The sequence below is a fragment of the Anser anser genome (assembly GCF_964211835.1).
Source record: "Anser anser genome assembly, chromosome: 3".
Classification (NCBI taxonomy): domain Eukaryota; kingdom Metazoa; phylum Chordata; class Aves; order Anseriformes; family Anatidae; genus Anser; species Anser anser.
The window spans coordinates 83,277,539-83,298,659 of NC_139722.1; the positions used below are offsets into that span (position 1 = coordinate 83,277,539).

General features: G+C 39.4%; 1 protein-coding gene across 10 annotated transcripts in view; it reads right to left on the minus strand.

Annotated features, from left to right (window-relative positions):
- The window catches only part of RGS7 (regulator of G protein signaling 7), a 277,417-nt gene that overhangs the window by 93,209 nt on the left and 163,087 nt on the right, over positions 1-21,121 (minus strand). For 9 of the 10 annotated variants that reach the window (XR_014582074.1, XM_083830287.1, XM_083830285.1 and 6 more), the window contains one exon: positions 20,630-20,680. Coding sequence is in view for 8 of the 10 variants with exons in the window: in XM_083830287.1 (XP_083686413.1) it covers positions 20,630-20,680 (51 nt within the window). In the remaining 2 variants the exon portion in view is untranslated. Of the gene's footprint in view, positions 1-7,477; positions 8,035-20,629; positions 20,681-21,121 lie in introns of those variants that run through there. The other variant, XM_083830283.1, reaches the window with a different exon arrangement.

Here is a 21,121-nt window from a genome sequence, read left to right on the forward strand (position 1 = left end):
GGTCGCTGTATTTGTGTTTTCTCTAAAGTCAATAAAACACTTTATAGTATCACACTGTTACAGTTACAGTCTTATCACATCTGAAGTGGCTTGCAGTAATCTCTGAGGGACAGAGGAAAGAAAAACAGGTGTTTGCTGATTTTGCTCCACTTTAAAATGGTATTTTTCAGAGTCTTTATGTTCTTTTCTGCAGCTCAATGCAGGAGAAAAACTTCCTAGAAGGAATATAGTTTGGGGCATTTTCTGTCCTTAAGATTGCTATATGACGTAAATAACAGTGAAAAACCCCAAACTGCAAGTTTTTTTCATACACTTTTTGATATGACAATGTCAAATAAATGAAAGCCTCCCCTACCCTTAAACAATAAAGTGTTTGTTATTCTGGGATATTTGACTCAAGTGCATTGCTGTGCCACACGGCTGCCTGGAAAAAGAATTAATGACTCAGAACTTCACAAGCACACATTCATTTGAAGTGCCAAATGCCAAGACATTATCACTTACTCTCACCTCACTCCTGCTGTCATTTCATTGCCAGTGTGAACACAGGCTGCAAAGGATTAACTTTAACTTAAAGCAATAAAATACAACCTGCTTCTCACACTCACAGAAAGCGTAGGAGAGCCTCACTCTCTGGGCCTGACTGTGGCATTTAAAGAGGGGAAAATAAAACAGCTAGGAAAGTTCTTGAACACCTACATCACTACACACTGCTCTCTTATGTCCCATCTGAAGGATGGAATTTGCAAAGAGAGCAGCAGTCACTGGGAATCATTTCAGGGAGAGCAAAAGAGATGACAGAAGAAGAGGCACTATTTACCCAAACACAGTTAAAATGAGATTTATGCTTGATTCCAAGGTACTCATCACAAACCATGTTAGCTATCACCACAGCAGCTAACTCAAATAGGGAGGAGTTTTCTTGTGCTGTGTGCTAGACTGTGGCTGTTGATGCTATCAGCAGCCCAGAGGCATCAGTAGGAAAAGAGTTACAGAGTCACAGAGTGGTTGAAGTTGGAAAGGACCTCTGTAGATCATCTAGTCCAACTCTGATCAAGCAGAGTCACCTAGAACACATTGCGCAGGATCCCATCCAGGCAGGTTTTGGTATCTTCAGAGATGGAGATGCCACAGCCTCTCTGGGCAACCTGTTCCAGCTCTGTCACTCTCACTGTAAAGAAGTTTTTCCTTCTATTCAGATGGAATTTCCCATGTTTCATTTTGTACCTGTTGCCTCTTGTCCTCTCGCTGGGCACCACTGGAAGGAGCCTGTCTCCATCCTCTTGGCACCCTCTCTTAAGATATTTGTATATATTGATAAGATCCACCATCTGTCTGCTCTTCTCCAGGAGGTAAACAATACTCAGCAGGTAAGGAGGAAAACCTATGAGAGATCTACCATGGACCCTTACCTGCCCAAGGAATGGTAACATACACCCTTACAGTCTGACCTGATCTACATCATAAGTCTCACACTTATCCCAGGTCTAGAGATAAGGATGTACATACCTGAAACAATGACTACTTTATTTACATAAATATCTAGCAAAGTAAAACAAATCAGGGACATGCTACCAGTCTTGCCTTATATGCTAACAGGATGTGGGTGAATTGGGACTGACCTAACTGTTTGACATGACCCTGGGAGGATTTTATCCAGATTAGGTCAACAAAAGTCATTCCACCATGAAAGACCAAATGAAAGGGGAAGATGACCTACAGTTTCTTGAAGAAAAGGGAAATAATAAAAATAAATAAAATAAAAAATAAAAGGCCTTTCTTCAACCACAGGAAAGAAAAAAAAAAAAAAAAAAGAGTTACCAAAGAGGAGAAAAAATGAACACAGTCCTTGAAATAGAAGGCACTTATCAATGTTAGCAATACATAGACCCCTCTCTCGAAAACCTTCTAAGCAATGTTACGTATCTCATGTTCTCATGTCATTACTTCCTACTGAATTTCAGCTGATTCATGTATTAACTGTTGCCAGCAACTACTAAGACTTGCATTTATTCTCTTAATATATATTAAAAAAAAAAAAAAAAAGCAGTTGCAATTTGAAGTCTCTTGAGGCATACAAATGTATAGTGAGGCATTGGAATTGAGCAGGGCTCTAATTTCACCTCTGAAAGATTTGTTTGGTGTGTTTGTTTGGCATACTGGAAATGACCAGCTACACAAGGTGGAAGAAATCCATCTAAGCTGCAAGCATTATGTAGACCAAATACCAGTGAAAACAGAATACAGAGTAAGTTGGTCACTAGATAACCAGTTAATTCAGCACACAGTGATGGAAAGTGACCTGAATTTATTTAAATTCTTCTAATTTCACTAGTACCACTCTTGAGCTTTTATATTATCAATTGTGCAGAAATCACAGCGCTTTTGCTTCTTTTATTATTATCTCTTGTCTCTTCAAATTGAAATGATAGAAGGATAGAATCCAGAATCCTTTGAAGCACTGCCTTCCTATTTTTCCCACTGGCACTTCCTCTGAAATGAAAACTTTTTAGTTTGAGCTTTGACTCCCATGCTAATTCAGAGCAAAATACAGAAAATCAAAAACTGCCTTGTTTCCCTTAATGACAGTCTGAACTTGTTTTCATGAGATATTTCCTGACACTTCCCTCATTCCCCCCTCCAGTACGAAGCTTTATGCTAGTATATAGTCGTATGTATACACTTTTGAACAAACGAGCTAACAACAAAATCAAAAGTATCTTAAAAAGAAATCATTACTGACAATATCATATTTCTGAGAATTCTCTCAGAGGAAATCTTGTTCCACAATTTAAAGCATCGATAGAAGACCCAAAATATTGGGCATAAGCTGTTTCTATTCAGTAGTAGAATCTTAACACTATTATTTCAGATTTTCTTGTGAACTGCTTGCTGTTAGCATACCAAATCTTCCAACTATCTTTTTCTCCAATGGCTGGGACTGCAGGTGTGTGATCAAGTCATTTGGCTGCAAACATTTGAAGAAGTATATGATTCTCCACGGCATACGGTACCCAAGAGATTGTGCAAGCAGGCATCAGCCAGGAAACACATTTTACGTCATGGATCCTTCAGACATGGTGCCCTGTGTGGTGGCACAGTTCCCTGGCTGCAACACAATGTCACCACTCCTCCCTTTCTTTGTGACACTCAAGGCAAGGCACAGCTAGCCACATGCCAGCTTCCTTCTCAGTCAGCTGTGTTTTTGGAAATCGCAGGCCCAGGAGCTGTCCGGGGTGGGGTTTCAAGGGAGGAGACCCAGACCCATGCTTAAAGCTTGACAGATTCAAGGCATCTGAGTAACTGCTGTGGACGACACCAGCAGTACTGCACAAGAGTGGGTGCAGGCTTTTTCAGTTCACAAAATATTTGTTTCCAAAGGAAAAGCAGAAGATAGTATTGTTGAATCAGAGGGATGTCAGCTAATGTGTGATTATTTATTTATTTATTTATTTATTAAGATGGGTGAGGTTAAGCAATAGGTAGCACTAAAGTCTTGCTATGATTACTGCTGGTTAAGATGAATCATGACACTTCTTTAGTCTCTGAGTCTGTTTTGATATCAATTGCTACTATATCAATCATTAATTTTGTATCGTTGTCATACATTGCTATCACAATCACAGAACACCCACTTATGACCAGGCAGTTCAGATAATACAAAGAACGTGCAGCAGCAGCAGCTGGAATAATAGCTGCCTCTTTCACTGAACTCTACACAGTAAAGAAGAATACAATATTCTTCATAACAACTTTCATACCTCCAGCGAACTGAGAGCATGAAAAGCTGAAAATAGTGTATTTCTTTCAATGGGATGAATGCTGTGCATTTAAAGTCCAGCAGGAGTTAAGAGCTTTATAAGTAAAATGGTGTCATTCAGACACACATCAGGGAAAAATAACCATCAAAGCTCAGACAAAGGAAGTACAAAGAGTGTGGAGATAACTTTCCAGAGAATAACATAGGAATGTGATTCACAAAGTGATTAGATACAATTATCTGGAATGAATATATATAAAAACAAGGCAGTTACCATAAACACAATCAGTTCTAGAGAGTTCCCTTAATCTATTATTTATAATTAATTCCTTCGACTGGTAAATAATATATATTTCACTGTCCACATCAAAATGAAGGATAAGAGAGTAAACTTTCACGATGTTGCAAGACTTCATTTTATTCCATTTTTACCATCTGAATCACATGTTCCTATTGTCATAACAACCCCCTTCCCAGGGCTCACTTCTCTCTGTTGTAGCAGATTTACACAGATAATTGTAGAGAACTGACAGTTCAGCCAGATAAACTCTGCTATTAAAAATATAGAACTACTGAAAGAAACTAGCTAGCAAAAATAGCTCAGTGAAAACCCTTCCATCAGGGCCTTTTTTTTCCACAAGGAAAAAAAAAAAGAGTTTTCAGTGAATGACCTATTTTTTCTCTATTGGCAGAATCTGAATGTAGAAGGAAAATATAGCACTGAGGACACCAGCAACAAAAAATATAAAAGGGTTTAAAATAAATTGATAAAATGAACAAAAGCATCTAGCTGGGTCAACATAATGGTCACTCTGTGTTTTAACGCAAGTCAGATATTAAGCTGCTGAACTGTTAGCAATAACGTGCAATTTATCACTTAAATTACCCTCAGCAGTAAAGAAAAAAGAGATGGAAAATGTGTCCTCAGGTTTTAGAAAGACCTACAGTGGCAACCTGAGGGGAAGAAAAAAAGGTGAATACAACAAAAGCCCATAGAGACAACATGATAGGAACCATAATAAAGGGTAGAACAAGTAAAAATATAAATGAGACAGAAGAAGGATGACAGAACACTGTTACTGGTGGACGCAATGTCTCAAAATTCTGTGAGTGTTCTTACGTGGAATTAGTGAACATGTAAGGTCAACAAGATCTGATAAACACGCTAACTTGGATTTCCTGAGGGCTCTTGGTGTAATTCCCCCAAATGTCTTTTTAAAGGAACTAACTGGATCTGAGATAGAAAGTAATGAAAAAAGGAATTGGTGGAAAGATAGGAACAAAGGTTAGTCACACTAGATCAGTTATTACAGTTCAGGGAGGTAGCCACTGTAGCTGTGTTTAGTGGATCCTGAACTGTTCAGTATCATTAGAAATTATCTGCAGAAGAGTGTGACTGATGATATAACAAAATTTGCTGACAGTACATCATTACCGAAGTAAGTAAAAAGTCAGTTGTGAAGAGGTGTAGAAGGACTTCATAAGCAGTGATTCACTAGACAATACAACAGCAGACAGAACTGAATCTTGGTAATTGCTAATTACTTCAGATATGAAACCTCCCTTCCCAAGTTCACATACCCAGTAAGTGGCTACAAGTTAGCTGCTGCTGCTCAAGAAAAAATAGAATCACTGTACATGATTCTTTGAAAATGTTTGCTCAAATCTCAGAACAGAATTATTAGGAAAGAAATAGAAAAGAAACCAGAAGACATCATCAGTATAGAGTACAACACACCCACACCATAAATTCCACGCGGAGTTCTGGTTATTTCATATCAAACTATATATAGAGAGAGAAGTTAAACATCACAGAAAGACGGAGGATAAGGATTGTAAAAATATAACTTCCATATAATATGAGAAATTGCAAATCAGAAAGTGGACAGCAGATGATAGCCATTAGAGCGAGGAGGTAAACAAATAAGGAATAATATTTTGCTGCTTCTAATAATCCAAGAACTCAGAGTCAACCAGTGTGATTATTAGGCACACCCTTCCAATCAAAAAATATATCTAATACGCGATCAACTTGTGGAACAAATTTTCATGGGGTGTTGTAAAAGCAAAAATGTCACTTGAAAACTAATAAACAAAAAGATGGAAAAAACTGCAGGTCAGGAAATTCCCGAAGGACTATCAGGATCAGGGCAGGCAAAGCCAGGGACCGCTACACTACCTTTCTCATACTGTGAGAGCCTCTTCCTAAGCATTCAGACTGACCACTGCCAGAAACAGCTCATTTCAGATCATCTGATTGCAGCAATGCCTGTCTATTCATATTGACTTTGTTGTATGAAATGCATTTAATTTCTAGCATTCTGGAGTGTGCACTGGTTATAAACTAATTGGCACTATTAGCTATGTATTTTCTTGCTGTACAGAAGATTCTTGGCTTATTAATTTCTTTTAAAAAGCTATTTAAAACCATTATTATGCTTAAATGCCCTCACAGTGCACAGTCTCTTTTCATATTAAAATTGAAATTGCAATATATTTATCAATTAATTGCTCTTCCTGGGCATAATTCTCGCATGTCAGAATATCTTCTAAATGCACTAGCAGGAACTTAAATATGTTTTAATTTCTACTTTATTCTCAGCCATCATTGCTATGGTAAAAGTTATTGTGGGTAGCTAAATTACCTTTGATCTATTTCTTGTAGGCATAAGTTTTTATCTGCTTCAAAGAGCTGAGAGCACATATTTTGCAAAAGTTCATTAACATGAACTTTAACCCCTGGAATTTTACAGTCAAAACTCTCAAGATAGTTGTCTGCACACATGCAGTTATATTGCAGTTACTATGCAGTTATAGTGACAGTCATTATTATTAAAAATTCATGTCAGGTTTAACTGTGGAACTGTAAATCCCCATCCCTAATTTCTTCAAACCATCCTATTTAAAATATCTGCAAGTTAAGTGACAAATATGTGAAGCTACCTCATGAAATAAGTCTTCACGTATGTTATAAAGAAGAAAAAAAATCAATCATTTGTTATTTCCTCAAAAGACCTTAACCAAAACATTTCAACTTTATTTATCCCACATTTAGAACAATTCAGCAGTTTTTAATTGTATTTTGCTTTTTTATGCTAGTGATTACATTTGAAGATGTAAGTAATTAGACAATTCTACGATGCAAATGTGCCACGTCTGTAGTTCTTCGTAAGTTTCCCAATAAGTTTAAAAGCTGTCTAAAAGTTTAAGTATTCCAGCTTCTCTAATATATTTTTTTTTTCCTTAAAGTAGACATTAATTAAGAAGCACACATTCAAAAGCAAGTGCAAATTGCTATAGTTTCTGTGTGAATAACTGAGATAAATAAGATTTTCCATGGTTTGGATTCTTTTAAACTAATTTGAGCTTCAACTTCGGTGAGAACTGCAATTTTTATTTTGTGGATCTAAGTATTCCAAAGTCAAATGAGGTCTTGCAGCTACAAAAATATAATGGACATGGAACAGTGAAACTCCTCATTCTTCAGCTTCAATTTGCCTGTTTTCCTGTCTGTGAAATTTGAGAAGGTGACTGAATGCAACCAGTGAAATTAGAGGAAAGGAGAAAGAAGAGGGAGAATGTGAATGGAGAAGAACATGTGAATAAGATCGAACCAGCAGCCATAACCCAACAAGAACTAGAGGACTCTGCAATAAAACTAGGGAATTAACCACAGAGATAAAAATTTAGAAGATAAGAGAGAAAAGGAAGACTTGCCGAGGCGACCGGCTCCAGGGCAGACGCATTCTGCAGCGGAGCGGGGGATTGAGACAGGCAGGGCTTTTTTTTCAGCATCAAGGCCACTCGAAGCAGCCAAAGAAGCCGCCAGGACCCGGCAGCCCTCGCGAGGGAGGCTGAGGAGGCGTAGGCGGAGCCAGTAGCGTCCCCTCCCCGGCTGTTCAAAAGCAGCCCCTAGGGAGTGTGAGCGACCAGGAGCATGGCGAACAGGTCGGGCAAACAGGGCGGGGCACGGCACAGCAGTTTGCGCAGCAGGGCGCGCAGGGAGGGCCCCTCGTCGGTCTTTGGCAGCGGTCTTTCCCTTCGGTACTTGTAACCTGCCTGCGAGGAACCTGGTCATGGTATCGACCAGGCAGAAAACCATGGACTCCGCATCTCTTGCGGCCTCTCCTGCCGCAGTGTCCGATGTGGCTACTCAGACGGAGGGCTTGGGGAAACACGCAGCCATCCAGGTCTTGGGCTGCAGGGTGTGACCGAGTCTTCTGTTGGTATCTGACTGCAGCAGCAAGGGGCATGCCTGTGGCAGGTGTGCCCAGATTGAAGAGCTGCTCAGCCAGGTAGCGGAGCTTAGGGAGGAGGTAAGCAGGCTCAGGAGCATCAGGGAGTCAGAGAGGGAAATTGACTGGTGGAGGTGTACTCTGCCCTCTCTGAGACAGACTCACAAGCCTGCCATAGCACAAACGTCTCCTGCTACACAGAAGACAAAAGTTCTCTCATCCCTCCAGGCAGTAGGAGGAGACCTAGGCCAAGGGGGGGAATGGAGACAGGTTTCTGTTCGGGGTGGTAGGCGATCCCTGTCCCTGCCCACCTCACCTTCCCATCTACCCTTATATAACAGACATGAGGGTCTAGAACACGACAGTCAGAACAACGAAGTAGATGAAAGCCCGTCCCAGTTGGAGAGGATGCCTAAGGCAAAGCAACCTATCCCCTGCATTACTACATCAACTGTCAAAAAAGAAAGAAGGGTTATTGTCATGGGGGACTCCCTTTTGAAAGGGACAGAGGGCCCAATATGCCGACCAGACCCAACCCACAGGGAAGTCTGTTGCCTCCCTGGGGCTTGGGTGAGAGACTTCTCTAAGAAAGTCAAGCACCTGGTACGGCCCACTGACTACTACCCGCTACTGGTCTTTCAGGCTGGTAATGACGAGGTAGCAACGAGAAGTCTGAGAGCAATCAAAAGAGACTTTAGGGCTTTGGGGCAACTACTTAAAGGATCAGGGGCACAGGTTGTGTTTGCCTCTGTCCTGATAGGGGGGATTGATGCTGACAAGCAGACTCATCACATTAACATGTGGCTTCGGGACTGGTGCAACCAGCAGAATTTTGGGTTTTTCGATCATGGGAAGGTCTACGCAACACTGGGCCTGCTGGCACCAGATGGGATGCGCCTCTCTCAGAGAGGGGTGAGGATTTTTGCTCAGGAGTTGGCAGGGCTGATAGATAGGGCTTTAAACTAGAGTCAAAGGGTGAAGGGGATAAAACCAGGCACGCCGGTGATGAGCTAAGGGATGGTGTGCTAGAATCAGAGGGACTGTGTGCTAGTGAGGCCCTTCAGTCGTCTACACAAGGTGCTGCGTGTAGGGGGGTGCATTTGAAGTGCTTCCACACAAATGCACGCAGTATGAGGAATAAAATGGATGAGCTAGAAGTCTTGGCCCAGTCCCGCAGCTACGACATCATGGGCATAAGCGAAATCTGGTGGGATGAGTCCTGTGGCTGGTGTGTTGCAACAGATAGTTACAGGCTCTTCAGGAGGGACAGGCAGGGTAGGCGAGGTGGCGGGGTGGCAATGTATGTGAAGCATAGGCTGGACTGTGTGGAACTTCAAGTTGGTGATGGCAAAGTTGAGAGCCTCTGAGTAAGGATTAAGGGACGAACAAATAAACGGGATGTCGTTGTGGGAGTCTATTACGGACCACCTGGCCAGGACGACAACACCGATGAATTATCCTTTGCAGAACTAAGAGATGCCTCAAGATAAACTCCCCTTGTCCTAATGGGGGATTTCAACTTGCCAGACGTCAACTGGGATCACCACACGGCTGAGATGAGCAAGTCCAGGAGGTTCATAAAGCACCTAGATGATAACTTCTTGGTGCAGGTGCTAAGGGAGCCAACTAGGAAAGGTGCCCTCCTAGATCTGTTGCTGGAGAACAGAGAGGGTCTTGTGGGAGACGTGGCAATTGGCGGCCGTCTCGGTCATAGTGACCATGAAGTGGCTGAGTTTAGAATTTATGGTGACAGAAGGAAAACTGTCACCAAAACTTCAGCCCTGGATATGGGGAAAGCAGACTTCAGGCTGCTCAGGGAACTAGTCAGCAAGGTCCCCTGGGAAACTGCTATTGAAGGCATTGGCATCCATCAGTGCTGGTCAATCTTTAAGCACTGCCTCCTAAAAGCACATGATCAGGCGATTCCAAAATATCGGAAGTCAGGCAAGTGGGGTAGAAGGCCGGCCTGGCTGACCAGGGATCTTCTACTGGAGCTTAGGTGAAAAAAGAAAGTGTACGGCTGCTGGAAGGAGGGTCAGGTGACGAGGAAGGAATACAGGGATGCTGTTCGTGTTTGTAGGGAGAAAATTCGTGTGGCCAAAGCCCAACTAGAGTTGAAGCTGGCCATGTCTGTGGGAGACAATAAAAAAGTTTTTTTTAGGTATGTGAACAGAAAAAGGAGAACCAAAGAAAACATAGGTCCGCTACTAGATGGGGAAGGTCTCCTTACAGACAATGACATAGGCAAAGCAGAGACGTTTAACACCTTCTTCGCCCCTGTCTTCACCACTGATGATGGGCTTCGGGACCCAGGGTACCCTGAGCTGGAGGACCATGATGGTGGGAATGAAAAACTCCCAAATGCCCCTGAACGTGTGCGGGATTTGCTGCACCACCTGGATCCATACAAGTCCATGGGTCTGGATGGAATTCATCCCAGGGTGCTTAAAGAGCTGGCTGACGTCATCACGGGACCTCTCTCAATTATTTTTCAACGATCTTGGGAATCTGGAGAGGTCCCATTGGACTGAAAGCTGGCAAATGTTGTGCCAATTTTCAAGAAAGGTAAGAAAGAAGACCCTAGCAATTACAGGCCTGTCAATCTCACGTCAGTGCCTGGTAAAATTATGGAGAGGATGATCCTTGAAGTTATTGAAGCGCACCTGGGGGACAATGCAGTCATTGGTCCCAGCCAGCATGGGTTCATGAGGGGTAGGTCCTGCCTAACAAATTTGATTTCTTTTTATGATAAGATAACCAGCTGATGTGATCTTTTTGGACTTCAGCAAAGCTTTTGACACGGTTTCCCATAGGATCCTACTGGACAAAATGTCCAGCATACAGCTAAACAAAAACATCATACGATGGGTGAGCAATTGGCTGACGGGCAGGGCTCAAAGGGTTGTGGTAAATGGGGCCACATCTGGCTGGCGGATGGTCACTAGTGGGGTCCCTCAAGGCTCCATTTTAGGGCCAGTCCTCTTCAATGTTTTTATAAATGATTTGGATGTAGGACTAGAAGATGTTTTGAGCAAACTTGCCGATGACACCAAACTTGGAGGAGTTGTGGACTCGGATGAGGGTGGAAAGGCCTTGCAGAGAGATCTGGACAGATTGGAGAGCTGGGTAATCACCAACCACATAAAGTTTAACAAAAGCAAGTGCCAGGTCCTGCACCTGGGACGGGGCAACCCTGGCTATACGTACAGACTGGGCGACGAGACGCTGGAGAGCAGCCCCGCAGCGAGGGATCTGGGGGTTGTGGTTGACAGCAAGTTGAACATGAGCCAGCAGTGTGCCCTGGCAGCCAGGAGGGCCAACCGTATCCTGGGATGCATCAAGCATTGCTAGTCGGTCGAGGGAAGTGATTGTCCCGCTCTACTCTGCACTGGTGCGGCCTCACCTCGAGTACTGTGTGCAGTTCTGGGCACCACAGTATAAAAAGGATGTAAAACTGTTGGAGAGTGTCCAGAGGAGGGTGACAAAGATGGTGAAGGGCCCAGAAGGGAAGACATATGAGGAGCAGCTGAGGTCACTGGGCCTGTTCAGCCTGGAGAAGAGGAGGCTGAGGGGGGACCTCATCGCAGTCTACAACTTCCTCGTGAGGGGGAGTGGAGAGGCAGGTGACCTATTCTCCGTTATCACCAGTGATAGGACCGTTGGGAACGATGTTAAGCTGAGGCAGGAGAAGTTTAAGCTAGACATCAGGAAGAGGTTCTTCACCGAGAGGGTGGTTGCACACTGGAACAGGCTCCCCAGTGAAGTAGTCACTGCACCAAGCCTGTCTGAATTTAAGAAGAGATTGGACTGTGCACTTAGTCACATGGTCTGAACTTTTGGGCAGACCTGTGCGGTGCCAGGAGTTGGACTTGATGATCCTTATGGGTCCCTTCCAACTCGGGATATTCTATGAAATGAGGGAAGGGAATACTGAAGAACAAGAGAGAGCTAAGGAAATACTTATCTGTCCATGGTGACATAGACAGCAATGTCTTTTGCCGAGTAAACTAGAGCTCCCAGCAGTTCACTTAACCTTGAACTCTCATTATCCTCCTGGGTGAACAGCTGTGTTTCTCTACATGTGCCATGGGAAAACTGAAAACCCACTTAAGGACAATTAGTAACAAAATCAAGAAAGGGCCTTACATTAACCATTCAGTTATTAAATGCTACATACAATACAGAAATATCAAAACATTTTTGTTTAGTTGACTATAAAAAGCTATAGCAGCTGCTTGCAAGATGAAATAGGATTTCAACTAATTTTATTTGATTAAGTTGTCCAGATTTAAAAATCTCACTTCCACCTATTTGCATTTTCCATTACTACATAACATAGTTCTCTCAGAAACAAGGAAGCAGAAAGCTTATGAAGTCTCTAGACAATTATTTAGCTGCTTTTAATTAAATATGCCAGCATGAATTGGGATTTACTAAATGTTCTTCCTCTTAAACCTCCAAAACTTGGTATGATCCCAAAGGTTCAGATTGAAAATGACAAACAGGAAGAAATCACAAAAAATCTAAGTAACTTTAGTAAAAACAGGATCAAATATTTATTAAAATTGTCATAGAATTATAGAATGGTTTCGATTGGAAGGGACCTTAAAGATCACCTGGTTCCAACCCCCCCACCCCCACCCTTGGGAGGGACACCTTCCACTAGACCAGGTTGCCCAAAGCCCCATCCAACCTGGCCTTGAACACTTCCAGGGACAGGGCATCCACAGCTTCTCTGGGCAGCCTGTGCCAGTGCCTCACTACCCTCAGAGTGAAGAATTTCTTCCTAATATCTAATATAAGTCTACCTTCTTTTAGTATAAAATCATTACCCTTGTCCTATTGCTACACTCCCTGAAAAAGAGTCCCTCTCCAGCTTTCCTTTAAAAGTACCCTAAGACTGCTCTAAGGTCTCCCTGGAGCCTTCTCTTCTCCAGACTGAACAACCACAACTCCCTCAGCCTGTCTTCATAGGAGAGGTGCTTGAGCACTCGGATTATCCTTGTGACCCTCCTCCGTACCTGCTCTAATAGGTCCCTGTCCTTCTTGTGCTGGGAGTCCCAGAGCTGGACACAGTGCTCCAGGTGGGGTCTCATGAGAGCAGAGCAGAGGGGAGAAAAGCAGAACAGAGGGGGATTATTGTCATTATTACTTAACTCATTCATTAATAAGCCTTATTTCTAAAAGATAACAGAGTTCTCCCTACAAGGACATACCTTTCTTTTGATTCTTCAGTCGTACTTTTGTTGTACTATTGACTTAAGTCAATAAATATGTTTTATCATTTTTAGCAGTGACAGTAATATAATAGGCTTTGTCCATGCTGAAAAAGCAATAAGTGGCAGCTACAAGTGTGCAAAGTTAAGGAGCAAGCAGACAATACAGGGAACACATAACATTAAAATCAGCAGAATTTGGTATCGGAAGCTAGTCATTCTGAAAATCTGATGCATTCGTAGGAAGTTAACATTGGCTAGTGATATAGTTTCTTACTCAGAGATATTGGTTCCATATTCTGAGTGATGACATGAAAAGAAGGGTACAATACCTGGAAAGATATACACTGTTTAGGAACCAGTTCCTCAGAACTATGTGGAATATTTTCATTGAAAACTATGGAATAAAAATTGCCTGATTTATGATTCAATTCTCAAAAAGAAAAAAAAAAAAAGCTTTCTAGGTTTTGTAGAGCTTTGGGGAAAACACAGTACCAGTTTTGAATCACTCATCATCATATAGCTTTATATAATAAAATAATAGCTTCATCATAAAGCTTTATGATGAAGCTGTGTACTTCAGAGGTAATTTGATGGGTAAAGATTTTCAACTGTGTAATGTAGATTTCTTACACCCTAATTTTTTCTGTGACAGAAAGGATGAAATATATTCCTTAAATTGGTACAACAGAGCATCTGAAGCTCCTTCCAATGAAATTACTTGAAATTCATGCTTACTGATTTTTCAGTTTCTGGTATATGGATCTGGCAATGGTTTTAGCACGAACTTTTTGTCTGAATAGGCTTCTTTACACTAATATTTCTAATCAGTACTTTGTATTCTATTTAGTACTTCTTTCTCACTCTTTACTCACCAAGGCTCTAAAAGGCCTCAGTGAAATAATGCCCATATTGCTTACTGAGTTCCAAAGCAAATGCTGTTCATTGCTGGTTTGTTTCAATTTTAAAACTCTAACTGGGTATAAGACTCTTCTTAGAAACTAGTTTTTGTATTTTAGCCTGAGATATAGCTTAAAGACCATGTTACACCTAATCTTATTTTAAAATGAATTGTGTTATATCTTGGCTCTTTTGCAGTTAATGGAAAGCCTCCAACCTTCTGTGGAACTGGAATTTCACCATCAACGATTAAAATAAAGAATGAAGGAGTGGATGTCATATGAAGGTATTACACTTGTCACTGAAAATAATTGTGTGTAGCATTTTGGTACTTTAATACTAAAGACTTAAATTATTTCTTACTAAAAACAAATAGCTTTGAAGAAACCACTATAGAATTAGGGTTAGTATTCAAAAAAAAAAAAAATTAACACTCAGTTGAAGGTTTGTTTTCAAACAGAAGTAAGCAAATATCAAGAGAGTTCTGTTTTACTTAGGAAACTTACATGACACAACTTAAGTTATGGTCAAATTATTTAAATATGTGTACATATATTCTAAGTCATTTGAAGAGTTTGAGGATTTTCCTTATTATAACCACAATAAATCTACTTTGAATTAGTATTCTATAGACAAGTGCAAATAGGTTGGTTACAGAAACAAAGTTACAGTGCACGCAATTTGTAATTCTAATAGCAGAAATATCAATTCTTCTTTTTCTGTTATGCAGCAAATTATCCTAGAAGAAGGCAAATTCCATACCTGTGATCTTTACTCATTGATCCACTATAGACATTCCTTTATAAATTAAATAGATATTTTTCAATTATTAATACTTATAGGCAATAAAAAGTTAATAAAATTAATTTGATCATAAATATGATTAAGTAAATAGACTAGACATACTTTCTACTTTCTTAATATAACCTATTATATTGATAAATATCTTTCACTGTTTATTAAGTGATTTCTAAAGGCATTTTCAGAGTTACGATGTTGTATAATACATAAATCCTATTATCCACAAATATAGTTTATTATTAGGATGAAAAAACATAAACTATTTAATATAGCATCTTGAAAAATAATATAACCTCATTACAATCAGGGAGAAGGAATTTTATTTAGCCTTGCTTAGTCTGATGTAACAGTGTTATAGTTTGACTTATCTGCTTATGTTAAGTGATCAGTCACTGATACCTTTGCATCTGCACTAGTCACAAACTCCATTTCTTCACCGCAGGAGTAAAAAAATGTTCATTTTTAACCAGCTACTAAACACACCGCACTATCAGAAGAAATGACCACTCCTTGAAGAGAAATTGGAATTAAGCACTGATGTAGCCTACCACCTATTTGCATGCAAGAAAATCAACTGGCCAACCTAGGAACATACTAATCACCTTCAAGAGTTAATACATGGAAATGAGGCTGCTCAAAAATTGCTATCATCATGTACGAGGAGGGGAAGCTCACATCAGGCTACCCCTGCTGTTCTGCATGCTCTTGGGAGACAAGTGTAACACATGCGTTCTACACAGAGTAACGGACTACAACAAAGTGGAAGAAGCTTCAGTGAAAAAGTATGAAAGAAGAAACAGTACCCATTAAGTCTGATTTATCCTGTCACAACTATATGACAAGGAATACACCTTTGTCTGCCATTTGTCGAGTCTATCCAAGGCTTTTAGGCAAATAGAATAACTTCTGCATATGAATATCTACCATTTCAGTCCTGAAACCCCAGCAGTGGCTAGAAGTCCAATGATTATCGAAGACAAATAAATGCTACACGTACATAAAGGAAAACTGCCCCATACAGTTTTATCATGTTCGAGTATCACAACGTTAATACTATCGGTACTAAAGGAGTGCCTGTCAATTTTGACATTTTCCCAGGCAGGATTTGAGTTTTACTTTCTTTCTGTTCACCTGAAATTATTATCACAGACATTATTTCATTTAATTGTTACAGGACCTGACAAGCTCAGATCAAATTCACCCAGCAGAATAAAGCTAGAGTTATTTACATTAGACTTGCTGAAGGTTCACGAGATTTGCCTCACCAAACAAAATGCACCCAAGTTTCTGTTAGACATACAAAAAAAAAGATGAGTGTCTTGTAGATCCCAGTTTCCTAATATGAGGCTTATGGTACGTGTGCAAGCAGTATAAAATTTACCAGGTGAGTTGTTTTTTTTTTTTTTTTTCCAGTTAAGCGGGAAAAAAAAAAAAAAGGAATGCATTCTACTCTTGCTTTATTTTCACTAGTTTTGATTAATGCAAAGACTGCAACAGAAGCATGAGCTTTTGATTTCCTTCTTCCTCCATTTCATAAGAAGCTATTTTCTCCTTTAGCAAACTCTGGAAGGGGAACCTCCCCTTCACCTGCAGCTGTCTGGCATTGTCTCCCAGGTTGCAATGGTTTGCTGTTTGCTGCTGCCTTCCTGCATACACATGTGAAGAAGGGGCAGAAATAGGTTTTCAAGTACACTTTAATGTACTCAGATAAAAACGCTAATATATTTCCTCTAATTCTTAAAGCAAACACAGTGTATTTTCAAGGTCATTATAAATACAGCTGCTGCTGGAGAAAAATTTAACTGGAAAAATAAATATATTAAAAAAAAAGGAGGGAAAAGTAGAAGAGACAAACAGATGTTGTGCTGCTGAATTCTCCCTTTTTCTTGCACTGGGTTAGTGACCACAGTTTACACAGCTGCTGGTGGGCATCTAGTTACAAATTAGCTACATAAGTTAAATGAAAAGAATGTCATTGGAAAGAATTGCAGATGTGAGCATGTCTATGTCAAGGAACAGTCTTGTTTTATAACTTAGAAAGCTTGATTTAGTAATATATATGTCTGTAAACATATTTAAGAAGAGAGAATAGAGAAAATACTACAGTGTTTTCAAATGAATTGTTATAGGCTCATTTTAATATATAGCGGCTTTCTTTAAAATTTCTCGTAGCAGCTTAACTTTTTGCTACCATCATCATTGCATTTTCTGAACTGTTGAAGAGATGTTTGTCAAGGATTAGTAACACTTCTGAGTGTAATTCTTGTCATCCAAGAGCAGCAGCAAACTCCTTCAACTGACAGCCCAAAGGAGCCGGACTAAGGCACTCAGAACTCAGGGCTGCATACCCTGAAGCTGGCTGCAGTACTACAGTTCTTCTACAGCAACCAACCAGTAATGAAGTGACTTCAGCCAAGTAATTCCCATTGTCTTTACAGATGTCAGTAAATTAAAGGCTCTTTCTGAGACACATAAGTAGAAATTTTTCATGGGTTGAGTTAAGCATGAAATACTTATTTGTATATAGCACACATTTAACTGTGAAAATACTGATTATTCTTCACTAAACCAAGAATTGATACTGGTTCCTCTCATTAAAAGACAACAGCATGATTTACTGTTAGCATGTTGTAATGCTAGGGAACAGACAAATCAAGTGTCTTGCCAAAGAGCATCAAAGAAATCAGTGCAAGAACCAAGTACAGAACCAGCCTCTTGGAGATTTCAGCTGACACCTTTAAATCAGCTCATCATCCTTTTTTGTTCTGTTTTTTTCCTAAGGACTAAAAGGATTTCAGTCTGTAGTGTGGTCAACCTGGTACATTTCACAGCACTAATTATCATTTTAAAAAAGAAAAACACAATGTAGAAAAACAGTAGATTTTCCGCATTAAGAGTAATTGGCACCATCAGTGAAGAGTCAGCACTTACCCTGTAATGGTCAATTCAACAAACACATGTCTAAATGCAAAACCACAAGCTCTTACAATTCTGTAAACTCAGTTAATTGCTTCTTTTGGGGTTGAGGTCAGGCTTATTTTTATGACCGAACTAAACTTCCACATTAAAAATAACTTAGATAATTCTTGTTCCTTAAAATTTTACAGATGAGTTGTAGGCTGAAACACAAACATTTTTTTTTAAGTACATACTGAAAAGCAAACAACATAACAGCAACTGTACATTGCACCCAGCTATTCTGGGCACAAACTCTTCTCTGCTCCACCGAAACAACTTCAAATCTGGCATAATTTAGCGGAATCCACCCATCATCTCTAGTTTATATTCTTGATGCAGATTTACTCAGCAAGCCAAAATCTTTCAAATCTTCCACACAACATGTTTTTCCACTTACGAAAAACGTGCATTTTTTTTTAACTGGAAATTTACACTTGTAACTATTTTTTGCTTAAAATTACTGTTTCCAGACACTAGCTTTACACTTATTAACACAGTGAAAACAAATGCTGCTGCCAGACCATCTCCTGCCTTTTGTTCTCCCGCTATCCATAAAGCAGCCTTCTTCATTCCCATTTAAATGTTATTGGAGTTGTATGCTCTATGCAAAACACAGGAAAAAAAAGCACTAAAAAATGTTTTGTGTTGTTTTGTTTTGTTTTGTTTTGGGGGGGTTGTTTTGTTTTTATGTACTGCATACTAATTAAGTTAAATCTGTCTATTTGTCCCTTAGATAACAATTTACATGCCTTGCTTGCATGAATAGTTCACAGCACTGACAGATGAGAGGTACAGTAGTCCTTAAATTTTTCTGGAGATATTGGAATATACCCTCAAAATATGTGAACCAAGGTTTACATTATATTACTGATATCAGTACTAGACAGAGATGATAACTTCCAGTGCAAACACAGGGATTATTTATTTATGCATCACAAAATTGCACAACAGCTTGGTAACAGGACCCTAAGGGGGAGTTTAAAAAGACATCCATAGTCTTTTTTCAAAGACAGACTGGCATGCTGTTGAAAAGTGGACAGAAGGTAATGGAAATTCAAATGATGCTCCCAGAAATTTAGGGCTTTTCCATGGGAAATTCTGGATGGTCTTGTCTAGAACCGGAATAAAGTCAAAATCTTCAAAGATTTTATAAACCAGAGTACTATCAGAAGTTTTGTCCTGTGAATAGCTCTTGCTCACCATCTGTCAGGTTCTGGCAATTCTGAATGTCACCCAAAGGCAACATTTGGGGTGGCTTCCCTTCTGAAGATTTGCATCCAGCCAGCTCCAGATAGCTGACTTTGGACCGTCCAGTCCTTGGACCAAGACTGATATGCATAAGACGTTTTTGCCATTTTGGATAATTTTTCCACCAATGCAATCTGAGAGGGTATAATGCAGCTCGGATTAAATTTCTGCGGTGTTCTTGTGACATATGTTAGTAGTTTGTGTGTTTGTTTAATTTTATTTGGGTATCAACATAGGGAACCATTTAGTTTAAGGTTTCAGCTATTCCAAATTTTGCAACAACAAGATAATCTGAAGAACAGCCTATTCTAAAATTGCAGTTCTGGTTTTAAAAATAAAGGTTACGCTTCCATAACAAATAAACATACAATGGCAATCTTTCAAATTCTAATGAAAGTAGATAGTTGAGTGTTTTTTAGTTGACAGCTGAGAAATGCAATATCACACTGATGTCTCAAGTGATCTAAACATTAGCTTCAGGAAGCAAATACACGACACTCAGTTTAAAGTTATACTAAAATGGCAGCAATTAGTGATCTGTCTGATGGAACAATTCAGATAATTTGTGAACTGCATATTTTCAAATATTGAATATACATATAAAACTATCCAACTCATTATCTTAAACTCAGTGATATTACTTTTTGCTGGAATTCCACAATGATTCCACTTTTGTATCTAATATGACAGAAAAATAAAATAAAATTTAAAAAGAAACAAACAAAAAATAGACATTCCATTCCAAAAACTCTGAAACAGAGAAAGGATTTTTTTTTTTTAATGCTCTTAAGTGGGAAGATTATCTTTCCCCCAACCAAAATAGAAGGAACTTCCACAAAATTTTATTTCTGACGTTCATCATTTTCTACTAGAAACCATTCTTTTCCAGAAAAATTCACCTCATGTAAAAAGTTTCCTGTAAATCAGGGAAATAAATATCAGACATGCACCAAGCCATAGAAACTGAATTAGCAGCTTGCCACATAAGAAACCTGTGGCAGAATTTGGAACCAAATCTTTATTTCCACATCCCAACCCAGTTTACTGAGCAGTGAGCAGTTCTTCCTCACCACACTGATTTTATTTACAGTTTACTCTCCATTTAAGATGCTATAAAAGTGTCCAAACTTAAAGATACAAACACAGCTCTTGATGTCAGTACAAGAGCATATTTTATTAATTTTGTTTATTTTTTAATCTACGGGAAAATTCTGTTAAGAAAACAGCTTGTGCTTAACAAACATCTAGTATGACAATGAGTTAATTCCTCTTGGAGTAAAACATAAACTGATTTTCCATTAATTAAAGCACTTATCATTTTCATTCTTGGACATCCTCTTGTTTCCTGGTACATGCTCCAATAAAATGGATAACCAAAATCATGAGATTCTTAGCAAAAGTTTCTGAGGTTTGATGCTGTCTGTCTTGCTGTTGAAATCACACTGGTCAAATGCTGCCTGGCCACCCACATCACAACATGTTTTTTCAAACATACAAAAATTAAAAGTTACCTGGATCTTCTATAGATAAGTTCTTTGTCAACCACTGAACAATGTCTGAACCTAGGAACAAAGCAATAAGTATTTTTAGATTAGTAAGTTTTCTCTTCCTATTCTTCAGTTCCCTAGACCTATTAACATTATTCTACATGCAAGAGACCTCTATGATTTTTTTGCTCTGTTTGTCAAGAATCAACTAGAATATCTTTTTATATATACATATATATACATATATATGTTTCTCCACAGCTTTGGCAAAAGAAACATGCCACCACTCCTTTCTTTAGGCCAAGACTTATAAAACACAATAGAAAAGTGTATGATAACCTACATTTTAAAATTACATTATTGAAAAATTTACATTAAAGAAACTCTCTTTTTAAAGTTAATATAAGATTTTCCTCACCTTTCAAATTAGTTTGCAAATGAAACTTAGAAAAGGTAAATGCAACATATGTTGTGATTTTGCAATATATGACAGTGTATGCTCCAGGTCATTTCTGA